Consider the following 15,421-nt stretch of genomic DNA (forward strand, 5'->3'; position numbering starts at 1 on the left):
AATCTCTCTCCATGGCCTGCCCAAGTCCCAGCGTTTGCAGAACACTGCTGTGTATCTACTTACCCACACTGGGCAGCACAATGATCTTCTCCAACTCGCCAATCCTGAGACACCTCTGTCAACTCCCTTTCAGTCCAATATCATCCTCCATTCCCTCCAGCCCGCCTCTTGGTTTTTCTTCTCCCCACCCTCCTCATACAGCACTGGCTCCCTGCTGTGGTCAGAGAGCCTTCTCCTCTGCAGTTTCTGCCAGATGCAGCCTACCTGCATCCATTTAACTTCAGATGCCGTCTGAAAAGCACCCTGTCCTGCAGCTAGTGACTCTCCTACATGTTATGGTGCAGCTCCCTCGCTGGCCTGGTTAATGTGGTGGAATAGTGTGGAGGCCCAACTTGAATGAGAGGTGTTCCACAAGACAAGGCTGTGTTGGGTTCTAAAACATGGTGTGTTTGTCATCCCCTTACAGCTTTTAGGACAGTTGGAAAACACAGGACCGCCCCCAGCTGACAAAGAGAAGATCACCTCTCTTCCAACAGTGACAGTAACTCAGGAACAAGTCGGTGGGTTAAATCCAATATCTCTGGTCTTTCCTGCCGTGTTTTGGTAATGCTTGATGTCCTCCTGTGTGTCTCCTACCACTTGGATGCATTGATAGGACCATACTAGTGCTCATCCATAGGTTCCTAAAGCTTTTCTGACTTTTCCCTTAAGCTTCCCTATGCCCTACGTTAATGATTAGACTCTTTGCCTCCACCACTGCCTGCTACCTCCCATTGTGTTGTGTGCTGTGTGCACGCTCTAACATCTGGTCCACCATCGAGATGAGTCACTCAGCTCAAGCAATGAAGGGTTGTGATTTTTAGCTCTGGAGGTTCTGCTCGCAAATGCTGCTGACAACTCGGGCTACCCTGACTCTGGAGGTGGGTCTGCTTTGATCCCTTGTCTCAATTGCCCTCCCAAAAGCTAAAGTGGTCTGAATTGAATGAGTAGCAGGCATTAGTTGGTAAAGTCAAGGCTTCGGACTGACCGTGGCATGCATAGTGCATGTGGTATGTTGCATTTATCCAGTCATCAGAAACACACCTTTTGTTTATTTGAGCTGTTGCTGCTTTACATTTAACTTACCTCCTTCTGTTTATGTTTCTTGCTACCTCCTTCTGCTTATCAGATAAATACAAGGGGGGGTTGCATGTTGCTTCTCCTTTCTTAGCTATGGCTGGTAAATACAACTCTGAACAGATTCCTACTGAACTGCTCCTAAATCCTCTTTTAAAAAGTGGGTGTAAAGATCACAGGTTCCTTTGACATAACTGACAGCAAAGAATTGTGTGTGTTTCTTGAGTGCTCACGGTTGGCTCAGCAAGTTTGGGGTTTTTTTTAATTTTTTTTTTTTTTTAGTGTGTTTGCAGACGTGTGTGACACAAAGTTGCAGTCTGGATTCTTTTTTCCCCTATAAGCTAATGTGTTCCCTGAAACTAAAATCGTTTGAAGACGCACTGTTTCATTTATCAAAAAAAAAATCTGTTTCCATGGTATCTGTTTTTGTCTGGATCTTTTTATATGCACGAGTTTTATTCTCATTTATGGAGAATGAAGAGGAGCGTGTATCTCCATATTGTAATATCTCCTGCAAAGCAACAGCAGAGTTTGCCCTGTGTCTGTGAGCTAGCTGAGCATCTGTTGTGCTACCTGGCAACGGAGTTGGGAATTAATGTGGCCGTTTCAGTGTCTCTGCTGGCAAAGGATACGCGCTAGGAAATGTATTGCAGTGTCAGTGTAGTACTGGCGGTGACGGGAAAGCAGCTCTCCGTGTACAAACTGGGATTGCTGCGTAGCCAACACGCTCTTTTCCTGGGGAGGAAGAATCACTAATCCTAATTCTATAGCAGCATTGCAAAATTAACATAAGAACGGCCATAACTGGGTCAGATCAGTGGTCCATCTAGCCCAGTATCCTGTCTTCTCACAGTGGTCAATGCCAGGTGCTTCAGAGGGAATTAAGAGAACAAGTAATTGTGAGTGATCCATCCCATCATCCGCTCTCAGCTTTTGGCAGAGGCTAGGGACACTCAGAGCCTGGAGTTGCATCCTTTACCATTTTGGCTAATAGCCATTGATGGACCTATCCTCCATGAACTTATCTTGTTCTTTTTTTTAACTCTGTTATAGTTTTGGCCCTTACAACATCCCCTGGCAATGAGTCCCACAGGTTGACTGTGTGTTGGGTGAAGAAGTACTTTCTTATGTTTGTTTTAATTTCGTTGGGTGACCCCTAGTTCTTGTGTTGGTGGTGTTCTCCCTGTCCTACGCGAGTGAGTTTATTAATAGACAAGGAAAATGCCCATAGTTTGGTTTTCATTATCGGTCATCTTTTGTGTCCAGCCTGGTAAATGTTAGCATCCACTATAGGCTGTATAGTCCCCAAGCCCCTATATAGCACTTTGCAGAGTATTAACTGTAAAAAAGTCCATTGTGGCCCCAACATCAAATATAAAACGGACTGTAAGCCATTAAAGTAGCTGAATGTTCTCCCTTCCCATGTATGTACTGGAGTCCAGCTATCAGGAAACAGTAACTGTTACTTTTATTATAACTAAAAAAAAAGTTAACATTTGAAAATGGACCAGCCAAGGCCATAAAAACGTCAATAAAATAATGGCAAAGGCATTTTAGAAATGAGAAATTTACTGCCCTAGGGCTCGATCCTGTGAACACTGTGTAACTTCACTCCTGTGAGGAATAATCTCATTGACAGAACTAGAAACCACTGTCCAGCTCAGACCCTCCTTCCCTAGTTCTAAACTACTCCTCCCCGTCTATAGGACCTTTCCTCTCCCCTTTCCTATGCTGAATCCCCATACCCACATTTATTCTCTGTTTATCAGTGGCGGGTGTCCAGTATCTGTTCTGAATTACTGTCCGTTGCCCTTCAGCACTGGGTAGGGCACGCTGCATAAAATGTATCTCCTTATTGTGCCATGCACGGGAGACCTAAACAAAAAAACAATCCATACTCCAGCATTTCCTGACGTCTGCAAACTCAGCCTTGCACCTCTTCAACAGCTGATCACTATTCTCCAGCTGAAGGCCTCCTGTCTGCATCCCTCTGGGAGAAATCAACTGAGATGAGTAGGTGAATGCGGCGCTGGGTGCCCCATTTTGGTATGGGTTGGGCTGTTGTAATTGGGCCCCGTGTGGATTAAGGCTGTGCAAACAGGGCTCTGCTGTGTCCAGCATTCTAACCCATCCCCTGTATGAATCTGTCCTGCAGATACAGGTTTGGAGTGTCCTGTGTGTAAAGAAGACTATACAGTAACGGAGCAGGTCCGACAGTTACCGTGCAATCACTTCTTCCACAGCAACTGCATTGTGCCATGGTTAGAACTGGTAAGTGCATGTGTGAGAGAGAGAGAGATACACACACACACTGTGCAAATACTGACTACTCCTCGCTGTCTCGTACCTCAGGCCTGAGCTACTGAGCTACACGCTAATGCGTGTAGTGCGTTGGCCACACGACCTGCCACTTAAATCCAAGGCTCTTTCATTTCATTTCATGACACCATAATATTAATCATCCAGCCTTTGAAACGCATCTGTTCTAACGCTGTCCTTCAGGCTGAAGCCAAGTGGAGACTTGGAGAAATTACTAATGGAGTTATGATGCTTTTTATCTCTAAGTCGCCAGGTCAGATCCTGCTGGTGTTAGCAGTAGTCCCAACTTGTACCATCTGACAGTTGGCTGTTACATATGAAACAAGCTGGGGTCTCTGTCCTAGTGGGAAGTGTCCACTTGAAAACTCCCCCTCTCTTCCTCCCTCCTCCCCCCCCCCCCTTATTATCATCCTGATATCATGGAATCAATGAATCATGTTGATTGACCTTCCTTCACTCCTCCTGGCAGGCCTGAGGGTGCAGAGGCAGAGAGTGAGGGAAGCTCACAAAGCAGCACAGGGCCTGTCTAATGCACAGAATATCTGTCTCCACCACCTCTAATCCAACCCTAAGAAGATCCTGTAGAAGGAAGCCTGGCTTAGGCCTAAGTTCCTTTGTGAGCAGCGCTTACTCCCTGCACCTTTCTGCTTCAGTTTTCCCACTTGCCAAATGGAGAGAACTTACCTCATCAACTTTAAGGTCAGAAGGGACTGTCATGATCATCTAGTCTGACCTCCTGCACATCGCAGGCCACAGAACCTCACCCACCCACTCCTGTTATAGACCCCTAACCTCTGGCTGAGTCACTGAAGCCCTCAAACCATGATTTAAAGACTTCAAGTTACAGAGAAACCACCATTTACACTAATTTAAACCTGCAAGTGACCCGGCCCCCATGCTGCAGAGGAAGGCGAACCCCCCCCCAGGGTCTCTGCCAGTTTGACCCAAGGGGAATTTTCTTCCCGACCCCAAATCTGACAATTGGTTAGAGCCTGAGCATGTGGGCAAGACCCACCAGCCAGACACCTGGGAAAGAATTCTCTGCAGTAACTCAGAGTTCTCCCCATCTAGTGTCCTATCACCAGCCATTGGAGATCGTTGCTGCTAGCATTCGTAGATTGGCTGCATGCCATTGTAGGCAGTCTCCTCCTACCATCCCCGCCATGCACTTATCAAGCTCAGTCTTGAAGCCAGTTAGGTTTCCCCACCTTCTTCCCCCACTGCTTCCCTTGGAAGGCTGTTCCAGAACTTCATTCCTCTAATGGTTAGAAACCTTCGTCTAAGTTCAAGCCTAAACTTGTTGATGGCTGGTCTATATCCATTTGTTCTTGTGTCAACATTGGTCTTAACTTAAATAGCTCCCCTCCCTCCTTGGTATTTATGTCTCTGATGTATTTATAGAGAGCAATCGTATCTCCCCTCACCCTTCTTTTCGTCAGGCTAAACAAGCGAAGCTCTTTGAGTCTCCTCTCATAAGGCAGGTTTTCCATTCCTTGGATCATCCTAGTCTCCCTTCTTTGCAGCTGTTCCAGTTTGAATTGATCTTTCTTAAACATGGGAGACCAGAACTGCACACAGTATTCCAGATGAGCTCTCCTTGGGGCCTTGTTTAATGGTACTAACGCTTCCCTGTCTCTACCGGAAATACCTCACCTGATGCATCCTAGGACTGCAGTAGCCCTTTTCACAGCCACATCACATTGCTGGCTCCTAGTCATCCTGTGATCAACCAATACACCCAGGTCTTTCGCCTCCTCTGTTTCTTCCAACTGATAAGTCCTCCGCCTATAGCAAAACTTTTTCTTCTTAGTCCCTAAATGCATGACCTTGCGCTTTGCACTATTAAATTTCATCCCATTTCTATTACTCCGGTTTACAAGGTCGTCCAGATCATCTTGTAGGATATTCCGGCCCTCCTGCATCTTGGCTAGACCTTCCAACTTTGTGTCATCTGCAAATTTTATTTTTGTGCCAAGGTCAGTAATAAAAATGTTAAGTAAGATTGGTCCCCAGACCGATCCCTGAGGAACGCCACTAGTAACCTCCCTCCAGCCTGATGGTTCACCTTTCAGTATGATCCGTTGTAATCTCCCCTTTAACCAGTTCCTTATCCACCTTTCAATTCTCATATTAATCCCCACACTGCAAGCTGGGAAGCCTTTATTAATCTCAGTGAAGCACTTGAAGGCAAGTATTCCCGCCATTTGGCTTTAGATTGATCTGTGAATTCAGCCCTTCTTTGTATCATCGATGTATCTGTTTTAGTGCTTGGGGGCCCCTTACCGTAGTATCAGAGTGCCTCACAGTCTTTAGTATATTTAGCCTCACGACACTCTGAGGCATTTGCCTAAAGTCACACAGGGAGGCTGTGGCAGAATGGGGAACTGAAACTGGCTTTGCTGAGTCCAAAGCTAATGCCTTTAACCACTCCACCATCCTTCCTTGCTAAATGTGGCAGTGTTGCCTTCCTTCGTCAGTGTTAGTTTTTCCATTTATTCAGGGCTCAAAGCCCCAGTCGAAGAGAGCTTCAAATACTGCATTGGTAGCAAATGTTGATTCAGTGCTGCCATGTTTTCCAGTGAAATCTTTCCATTGTCACTGTTCGTCCACTCTTCTTTCCTATGTAGCCAAGTTGTTAAAACACTTGATTACAAGATAGTTATGTATAATCTGCTTTTAAAAAGCATGAGTAACTTTTATTAAAAACCCCTTCTCTTTAGGAATGTCTGACTACATTTCTACCATGTCATTCTTGCACTGTGCGAAATGTGTCACCAGTTAATTTAAGATACATTCATCAGGCCTTTGTAATCAATTATCAAAATAGCAAACAAAGATGATGCTAGTTACTGGTCAATAGTTACATTACATTGGCCAAACAACTGGCAGTCCTGTTAGACTGTGATTTCAACAGCTCTGAGCTAAGCAGGGGTGTATTTAATTAGCTCTCGGCTGGGAGACCGCCAGGGCGGAATGAAATGGTGTTGGTTAGAAGGGGATGCTCTTTCCTCTGAGTCTGTGTTGAAACCTTGCCCCAGCATATTGTCTGGGGCTTTCAGATAAGGCCCTCATTGCTTCTTTTCCCTGAGACTCAACAGCGCTATTCACAAGAGTAGGAGCGTTAACCCGTGTGCTCTCTCCACATTCTGCTGTGGGTCACCACATCCTACTTATGGAATAGTTAGAATCCCTAGCTCTTGCGTAGCGCTTTTCATCCATAGATCTCCAAAAAGCACTTTGCAAAGGTCTAAATTCCCCCCCACCCCATCTCCTGCCGTTTCAACTGGATGCTGAGGTCTTTCCCCACTTTTCTAAACTACTGGATAACTAGGATTGGCAGAATTTGATTTTTATTTTTTTTTTTATAATTTGATAATTTTTATATTTTTATTAGGATTTTTTCTATTTTTAGCTGTTTTTATTTTGATAATTTTGGGGATAGGGTTGGGGTTAGGGTTTGGGCAGCACTGACAGCGGTGGGGAGGAGGGAGGTCCTGGACTGCCAAGGGCCTCGAGAGACCAGGGCACAAGGTGTGGGGGAGGCTGCAATCTTCCTGGCCAGGCACAGCAGAGATCCCCACCCAGGACTGTAAGGAGGAAGACGAACCCCCAGCTGCTGAACAGATCGTGCCCTGAGTCTGCTCCCACACTCCTGGCTGGTTAGTGAGCGAGCCGGGCTGGAACAATGGAGCTGCACAGGGCTCCCTGCACAGCTGTGGGCTGGTGACAGATCTCTGAAGCCGTGCCGTCAAGGGGCTCCCTGCACTGCCACAGGAGCCATTCAGCAGCGGGGCTACCTGCAGCTGGGTGCTCGTTGTCCTGCTTGCAGTCCTGGCGTGTCTGCTCCACCCTGCTCTGCCAGTCCTGAGGCAGCTTGGGGAGACCGCTGCAGCTCTGCTGTCATGGCCCCACTTGGTCACTCTTGTGACAGCAGGGCTGCAGAGGGCTCCCAGCAGGGCCAGTGACCACTTAAGTGTGTCAGTTGAAATCAACATTTATCAACAGCTACCGATTTAAAATTGAATCCTGCCAAGCCTAGGTATAACATTGCTTGGCATTGCTAAATCCAGCTGCTGTGTGCTAACCCAGAGGTGGCTGCATTTTGATGGTAGGTGACGGGAATTCCTCCAAGTACTGCACATAAAACGCTTGTGGGACGGAAAGTTGCTCTATAAGCAGCGGTTGCTAACTGGCTACCAAGGTCCTGGGGATGGGCCTTCACTGTACATTCCTGTTTCTGTTTCAGCACGACACGTGTCCAGTCTGCAGAAAGAGCTTAAATGGCGAGGATTCCACTCGGCAAACACAGAACCCGGAGGCCTCAGCAAGTAACAGCTTTAGCAGCGAAAGCCAGTTACACGATCGATGGACTTTCTGAAGCTTGAGGGCTTCCCGGGGGCTGTGGCCGTGGTATTCTTACTACAGTTGTAAATTGTATTATAATTAAAACCAACAAAAAAAGAGTAGCAGGAAATATAGGGGAGGGAACCCAACCCATGATATTACTGCAACGAGTGCTGTCCCTTTCCAAAACGTAAACGTGCATCTCCGAGCGAATCGCATCTCCATCAGAATTGCCTTTTTAGTCCTGAATTCAGAGTCTTTGAGTGAGTGGTTTGATTTTTATACTTGTGAAACCTTAATTAACGTGGTTCTTTCAAAGTGTGTGAGGAAGGGAACATTTCCATCTCTACAGGCTCACTGGGGTCCTGAGCGCTGTCAGGCAGCGTTCAACATTGGGATGGAATTCCCCCCCACCTTACCCTCAGTGTTCCTAGATAAAATGTCATGGAGAAGTTTGGGGCAGGGGGGAATACTCCCGCTTGGTAACGTATTTGATTAGATGGGAGCAGCTGCTAAGGGATGCAAACAAGGATTTTGACACATCTCCCTTGCCCCATTCCGCTCCCCTAAAACAGAGTGGGTGAAATTGAATCTATCAGTGTTTACCTCTTCTCTTGAATTCAAGTGAAATACACAGTGTTCTAGGTTACTTACGGGGGTGGGAGTGAGAATTTATAAGATAAAAGAGGGTGAAGAATCTCTTTGGATCAAAATGTCTTGCCCATGGCTTTTCTGTGAGGGGTGATTTTGGGCCGGGAGATGCAGTGATCCAGGATTCTGGGGAGCAGGCATGCACAGAACATTTTTGTCTCATGACCTGATTTTTCTAGTTTTTATCCATGTGCCGATGTTCCCAGGTTTGTCCAAAACGGGTTGTTTGGAAATTTTTTTTTTTTTTTTAAACCCATCTGGACAGTAATTCATATAGGATCCTTAACTGACTTGTATCATATGGACCACTTTAAGGCATCCTTCAGGTAAACAGACTTAACTGTGCATAACTGTTTTAATGGCTGATTCTTCAGTGTTTAACATGAAATCTTAATTCTCCTAGACCGATAACATTAAGAGACTTTTTTTTTTCACTTCTGTAACATTTCATCCATGTTTAGCTCTTGTTTTTATCGTCCAAATCATGTTTGAGCGTAAAATGCCCACTAACCCACCTGTGGCAGTGTTAAATCAGTGGATCAGCCCGGAGGAAGGAGGAAAGGAGAGGGTAGGTCGCGTCTAAACTTGTTGCCACTTCATTGCTGTAACAGTGTACCAGGTACACTTGATTTAAACTAGTGTTTCGTTTGCTATAAAGTCAAATAAAGGCCTTTCTAAAGAAGATCAAATGTTGAGAGGATTGCTGGGGGGCTTGCAGGGGTGGATGAGGGATTTTGAAAGGTACCAAAAGAATAACCGGAGACAAAATAGGCAGGAGTGTTGCCACTTCTTTATTAAAGAACATAGGGTCTAGCTTAAAGGGGTTCTTTATGTTAAGGGCTTAATCCAGGACCGTTGGGAGTCGGGGAAAGACTCCTACGGGTTTTGGAAACTGACATATATTCTGAATTGCAAAGTACCAGACTTAAGGTAAAATTATAAAAGCACCTAAATCTTGTTTTCCAAAGTGACCTGGGATCTCATGGCCAAGGGTTTCCAGGGTCACTAGTGGCTTTGGGTAGCCAACTTGGAGGCACCTTAAAGGGGCCTGATTTTTCAGAGAGTCGGGCCATAGCACTTTCTGAAAATTTGGGCCCCCTCCAGGTGTTGGGAGTGGCACTCCTCCCCGCAATTGAGGCACCCGGAGTTACTCGTCACTTTTGAAAATCTTGACCTGTCCTATTGAAAGTCAGCGGGACTTCAGCTCTGAGACACCTAGGTCGCTTGTGAGAATGGCGCTCAGGCACTTGATACTTTGGGTCTTGATTGTGTTGGTTAGAAAGCTGTGCCCTGGTCGCAGGGTCCAGTGGAACAATCCTAGCGGACACCGTGGTTAAGCCTAGCTCTGGAATACCATTGCAGAGCGTGCTGAGTCGAGATTTGAGGCACTGAAGCAGATAGCCCCAAGTTTGAACAGGATGGGGGTGGGGCTCCCGGCAGGGTGTTCTTGCGGAAGGGACTCTACTTTGGAGCTTGCATCCTGGTCAGGGTTTAATTTCTAATGAAAGCGGTACCAGGGCTCATGGAATCGTTTTTTACTTTCGTAACTGACGCAGCAAGGCCGGAGGTGCCAGGGCTATGAACTGCTGAGCCTAGAGTTGCAGGGCTCGGCCCTGGCACAAATGAAGCACTGATCTTGGTCCAACAGAGCCCACTGAACGCCGGGGAGTGGCTGATTCCCCCTGGTTAAGATTGGGATCGTCTCGCTGCGCGCACCTAGATTGTAGAATGCAGTAGAATTTTCCTAAGCGTTGCCTGCTCTAGGAAGCCCTGCCCCCAGCACAGGCTGACCTTGACACCCCTCTTCCCCACCCGATCCCAGAACGTGCCCCACAGCTCAGTCCGGAGGGTCTAGCATGCCGCCCATACTGTGCGTTGAATTGTTCAGCGCCGTCCACACAAGGGGATCTCCTGCTGGGTGAGGATAGTTTATCTTCCTGGTTATAAACAGGGCTGATCCGAAGCATACTGAAATCAATGGGAGCCTCAAGATGGGGAACCGGGAGCTGCAAAGTCCCCTTTTAGAGCCTCTCAGGAGAAGCTGAAGCTGCAGCACTAGTGGGAGTTATAAAGATTGGAATACTACTTCCCTGGCCAGCGATGATTATGTGTGTGTGCGCGCTTGAGAGCCATGTTAGGCCCTTACAGCGATGAACTCCCTAAGGGACAAGTGTGTGCGGACTGAATCTCAGACAGCCCCTTGTGCCACTGCTCAGGGAAATGCGATTGGTACTGCTACTGGTTCTTATCCTAGTGTGGTTGGGGCTTAAATTTTTGGGGGGGAGAGAGGCTGGGATACAGGAGGGTTTCTATGAGTGATTTGTATGGCCTATGAGGGCCTTTAATGAATAAACTTCCATTCTGGGAGGTAGCAGAGGAGACTAACATTTGGTTTATTATTATTAAACTGTTGTGCTAACGCCTAGGGTCCAGCTAGGTTGGGACCCAGTTGTTCTAGGCATTGTATAAACCTACCCCTTGCCCTTTTTTCAATCTAAAAGTATATTGGTGGTGGGAGGAAGCAGTAGGAAATTCACGCTGTGGAGTCTATTCTATTCTATTCTCTGTGTTCTTAGACCGCCCTCATCACTGTCGCATCCGAGCACCTTCCAGTCATGCATTAAGCAACGTGACTATTCTCTGTCACAGGAGGCTTGTTTTGGTTTGTGCAAAGGCATCTCTGAATCTCCCGTCGCGTCGTGGGACCTAATTTCTCACTTGATGGTGCTGTATGCTAAAGCATAATCCCCTGCAAATACATCTCCCTGCCAACTACACACCCTCTAGACTTTATGTTCAGTCTCTCTCATTCCTGAAACCTTCAATCACTGAAAATTGCTGGGTATTACGTAGAAATCAAGCTCTGATTTTAAAATAAGAAATTAATCCCCAGCCAGGCAGACTGATGTTGTTTAACCTCTTGCAACCTAACCAGATGGTATCTTGATATGTTCTCCAGTCTTTCTCATCTTCTATTTCTGGCACTTCCAGACATTGTTTGCTACTTCAGTCACCTAGTTGCTACTTCAGTCAGCACAGTTGTAATACGGAAATCCGGCACAGCAGCTCTAAATCTGCACCTTAATCATGTTAAATTGGGTGGGTGGATTTCCGATGGCTCACGCAGCTTAATGTCAATGTTGTGGAGTATTCTTTTAGTGTGTGTGTGTGTGTTTTGTCTGTGAAATCAGAACTAAACCAGGAAGTCACCCATGTTTTCTGCCCAATCAGCTGCCATGTGGATGTGTCACAACTGACACAAGCGATGTGCTAAGTGCCTTCAGTTAAGACTCGACTCCCCTTGGCTGGGGATCTGACTAGGCCAGAGTTATGAGGCCAAATTTTCAGAATATTTGGCACTCAACGCACAAAGGCCTACTGAATGCCTGGCCACTTACTTCGGTGCTTACATGGGAGGTGAGCTCTTCTGTACATCTGGCTGTTTAGTACCTGCAATTAACCTCTGTCAGCTGTGTCACAGGAGAAGTCTATAAGGGGCACTGGTACTGCTCTTTGTATGACTGTTCACAATCGGGTTCTGTAGGCAAGAGCACCTGTTGGTTTTGACTGGTAGTATTTGTTGAAAGGGGGATAGTTGCATCTCTGCTTCTGAGTGTTTGTCAAAGACACACAGGCACTTCAAAATGTTTTGCTTCCCATTTCACCTTGACTGCAGATCTACCTGTCAACTCTTCTTTGTGTGCAGAAATCTGCTTGGATTGTTCCACCCACTCCCATGTCTTTAGTGATTTTTTTTTTTTAAGTGCTGCAGCGTGCCTGCATCCTCACATAGGTGACACAAAAGGCTGAAGGGTTTAAATTATCTGTGTTGTGTTAGAGTGAGCTCAGTAGAATTGGTCTGTCTTGTGGCAGTGAAAGGCCAAATTGTATCCTTAGATACAGGGTTGTGTAAAGAGGGGCTAACTCCGCTGACTTCGATTGAATGATTACAGCTTTGCACTGCTGGAACTGAGAGCAGAATGGCTCTCTGGTTCACCTAGTTCTATAACAGTATTATTAGTGTGAATCTTTTGGGTAATCCTGACCATTTATTTCTCCATTCCTCTCTCTGCTCATTGATGAATTTCACAGGCCTCCAGAAGCAGCTGTTCAAGAAAGAGACAGACGTACGTTTGCTTGAAGCATTGACGTTGAATAATTTAAAAGGGAAAGGAGAAAGCCAGACTGAGCTTATTCACAAGCCGTTTAGATAACGGTGGTTCTAACACACTGAATGCAAAGGAAATTTGGTGAAAGGGGGCACGTGGACTGCGTGGTGTATGTCTGTTGGAAGGGATGGGATAATGGAAGGATGATCCATCCTACAGCTAACTCAGAGGGTAAAGTTATTGGAGGTAGGGGCAGAGAATGAGCCTATGTTTGGTCTGTAATTAATGACTCCCTGGTGGGGAAGCGGGCTATATTGTGAATACATTTTTATGACCAAGGTCATGTCCGCACTAGGGGGCTGCAGCACCGTCACAGCTATGCTGCTATAGCCTCCATAGTATAGACACAACCTCAAGCCACGGCAGGGGTTTTTCCGTCAGCGTAGCAGTGGTCGATGGAAATATTCGTCCATCCGCCTGCCTGCATCTACACGTAAAACCTAGGTCAGTTGACAGAAGTTTTAAGTGTGGTCCAGGCCCAAGATCTAAATCCCACTGCAAAAGAAACACAATCTTCATTAAATGTTGCAGCACAGTTGTAATACAGAAATCAAACGTGACTGGTAATGTGGGGTGCCTCCATTTTTGGGAAGCCTCACCTTAGACACCTTAAAAAGAGCCCTAATTTTCAGAAAGTGCAGAACCATCCCTTCCCCATCTCCCTGAAAATCCGGGCTCCTCTCAGGCACCTCAAATTGAGAACCCGGAAATAGAAGTGCCCCAAATCGCTACTCGAGAAAATATTGGCTGTCAATTTAAGACTAGAAGGGACCAGTATAATAATCTAGAACCAGCGATGCTCAGACTGAGGCTTGGGAGCCTCTTTGCAGCATGTGATATTAAGACACTGGGTGGCTAGTTAATAATTAAATCTAAGTGATTAACCAATCAGGAGGCTTTTCCTATGTTGTTAACCAGTTGTAGTTGATAAAATAATACTTGGTCAATCATTTTGCTTTGAGAATAATACATAAAAATAGTAAAACATACACAAATGAACCATTGAATTCACACTGCTGCAGCTCTGTTGGGTACTGTTGATTGCTAATTTGGCTCCTGGATCAATGAGGTCTGAGTATCAGTGGTCTAGACTGACCTGAATAACAAAAATGATAAACGATTTAGAAAAGCCAGCCTAGGAGGAAAGACTAAAAAAATCTGAGCATGTTTAGTCTTGAGAAAAGAAAACTGCGGTGGGATCTGATGTCTTCAAATATGTTAAGGGCTATCATGAAGAGAACGGGGAATCTGTTCTCCATCTCCGTTGAAGGTAGAACAAGAAGTAATGGGCTTAATTTGCAGCAAGGGAGATTTAGGTTAGATATTAGGGAAAACTTTCTAACTCTTAAATGTAGTTAAGGCTTCCAAGAGAACTGGAGTCCCCCTCATGGGCGGTTTTTAAGAACAGGTTGGACAAAGTCCTGTCAGGGATGGTCTAGGTTTACCTGCTACTGCCTCAGTGCAGGGGGCTGGACTTGATGACCTCTCGAGGTCCCTTCTAGCCTGACATTTCTATGATTCTATAACACAGACTGTAGAATTTCACTCTGTTTCCTGCACTGAGCCCAATAACTTGTAGTTGAACTAGAGCATCTGTGTATCAATACTGGATATCTCAGGCTGACTCCAAGTGATGGAGAATCCACCATGTCACTTGAGAAACTGTTCCAGTAGTCAATTACTCTCATTCTTAACAATGTGCATCTTATTTCATGTTTGAATTTTGTTGACTTCAGCTGTCAATTTAGAACTAAGGAGCCATCAGACTGCTGCTTTGGATTATATTCCCCTCTTGTTTCACCTGAAACCACAGTATAAATTGATGGCAAAGCCTGGTGTAGCCAACTTCAGAAGCCTCTATTAAATAGGAAACCCTGATCTGGTAACTTTTGGTTTATATGGTACCCAAAGGGATAGGGAAAGAATCTTGAGAAATGCTATCAATTAGGGGTTTTGCCTTGTCTTTATTTAATGATTTAAATGTGTAATCATTGAGATCAGTTAGTTGTGTAACCATGTTTACACTCTGCAGAAGAGCTTGTTCATTCTTACTGACTTTCCATATTAAAACATGGGAATGACAAAGAGGGGTGGGAAACCAGAGTGGGAGGCAGCGTCAGAATGCACTTTGGAGCCAACTTGGCCTGGTTCTGTTGTTGTCTGTGCATTTGTAATAAACAGCCATCTTACGAGATCACCTTGTCTAGACTTTGTGTTACCATGGCTGCTTTTTGTGGGGATGCCCAGTCAAAAAATCACAAGACTGGCTTAAAAATCCATGGAAACCAACTGCCGAAAAGTGTTGGGTTCTTTGTGATTTGGGAACCTTCAGGGTTTCCATTCTTAAGCTTTCCTCTGCACCTTTTTTTTTTTTTAAGGACAGCTGAGATTCTCATGCCATCACATGACTCCAGGAGTTGGAGCTTTAAGAAACAAAACATGAAATATCACGAGAATTGCGGTTGAATCCATGGGCGTTGGCAGCACTACGTTAAGAGGGTTCTGCTGGTGGCGTTGGCCCTCCAGAGAATAAGAGGGGAGAATATTATCCCACCAGTTTGCCTTTAGTAGGGAAGTTGTGGCTTGTGCATTTGCAAACATGGGCCCATTTTTATTGACTTAGACGGTCGTGCTGAATTTGACTCCTGTGGCTATTTCAGGGAGACGGAAGTCCTGGGGTCTAGTCTTAGTTGTGCCACTGACTTATATGATTTTGGGCAAGTCACTTCCCTATTCTGTGCCCATCTCACCAGCTGTAAAATTGGAGGTAATGATGCTGACCTCCTTTGTAAAGTGCTTTGACATGTATGGATAAGAAGTGT

General features: G+C 45.7%; 1 protein-coding gene across 1 annotated transcript in view; it reads left to right on the top strand.

The window, feature by feature from the left end:
* Nucleotides 1–14,793, top strand: part of RNF115 (ring finger protein 115) — a 52,665-nt gene extending 37,872 nt beyond the window's left edge. Inside the window, exons 7-9 of the mRNA XM_084613286.1 lie at nt 467–560; nt 3,272–3,387; nt 7,682–14,793. Coding sequence (XP_084469412.1) covers nt 467–560; nt 3,272–3,387; nt 7,682–7,813 — 342 coding nt within the window. The 3' untranslated portion in view covers nt 7,814–14,793. The remainder of the gene's footprint in view (nt 1–466; nt 561–3,271; nt 3,388–7,681) is intronic.
* The last annotated feature ends 628 nt before the right edge of the window (nt 14,794–15,421 follow it).

This window comes from Lepidochelys olivacea, assembly GCF_965140295.1.
Source record: "Lepidochelys olivacea isolate rLepOli2 genome assembly, chromosome: 24".
In the NCBI taxonomy this organism is placed as follows: domain Eukaryota; kingdom Metazoa; phylum Chordata; order Testudines; family Cheloniidae; genus Lepidochelys; species Lepidochelys olivacea.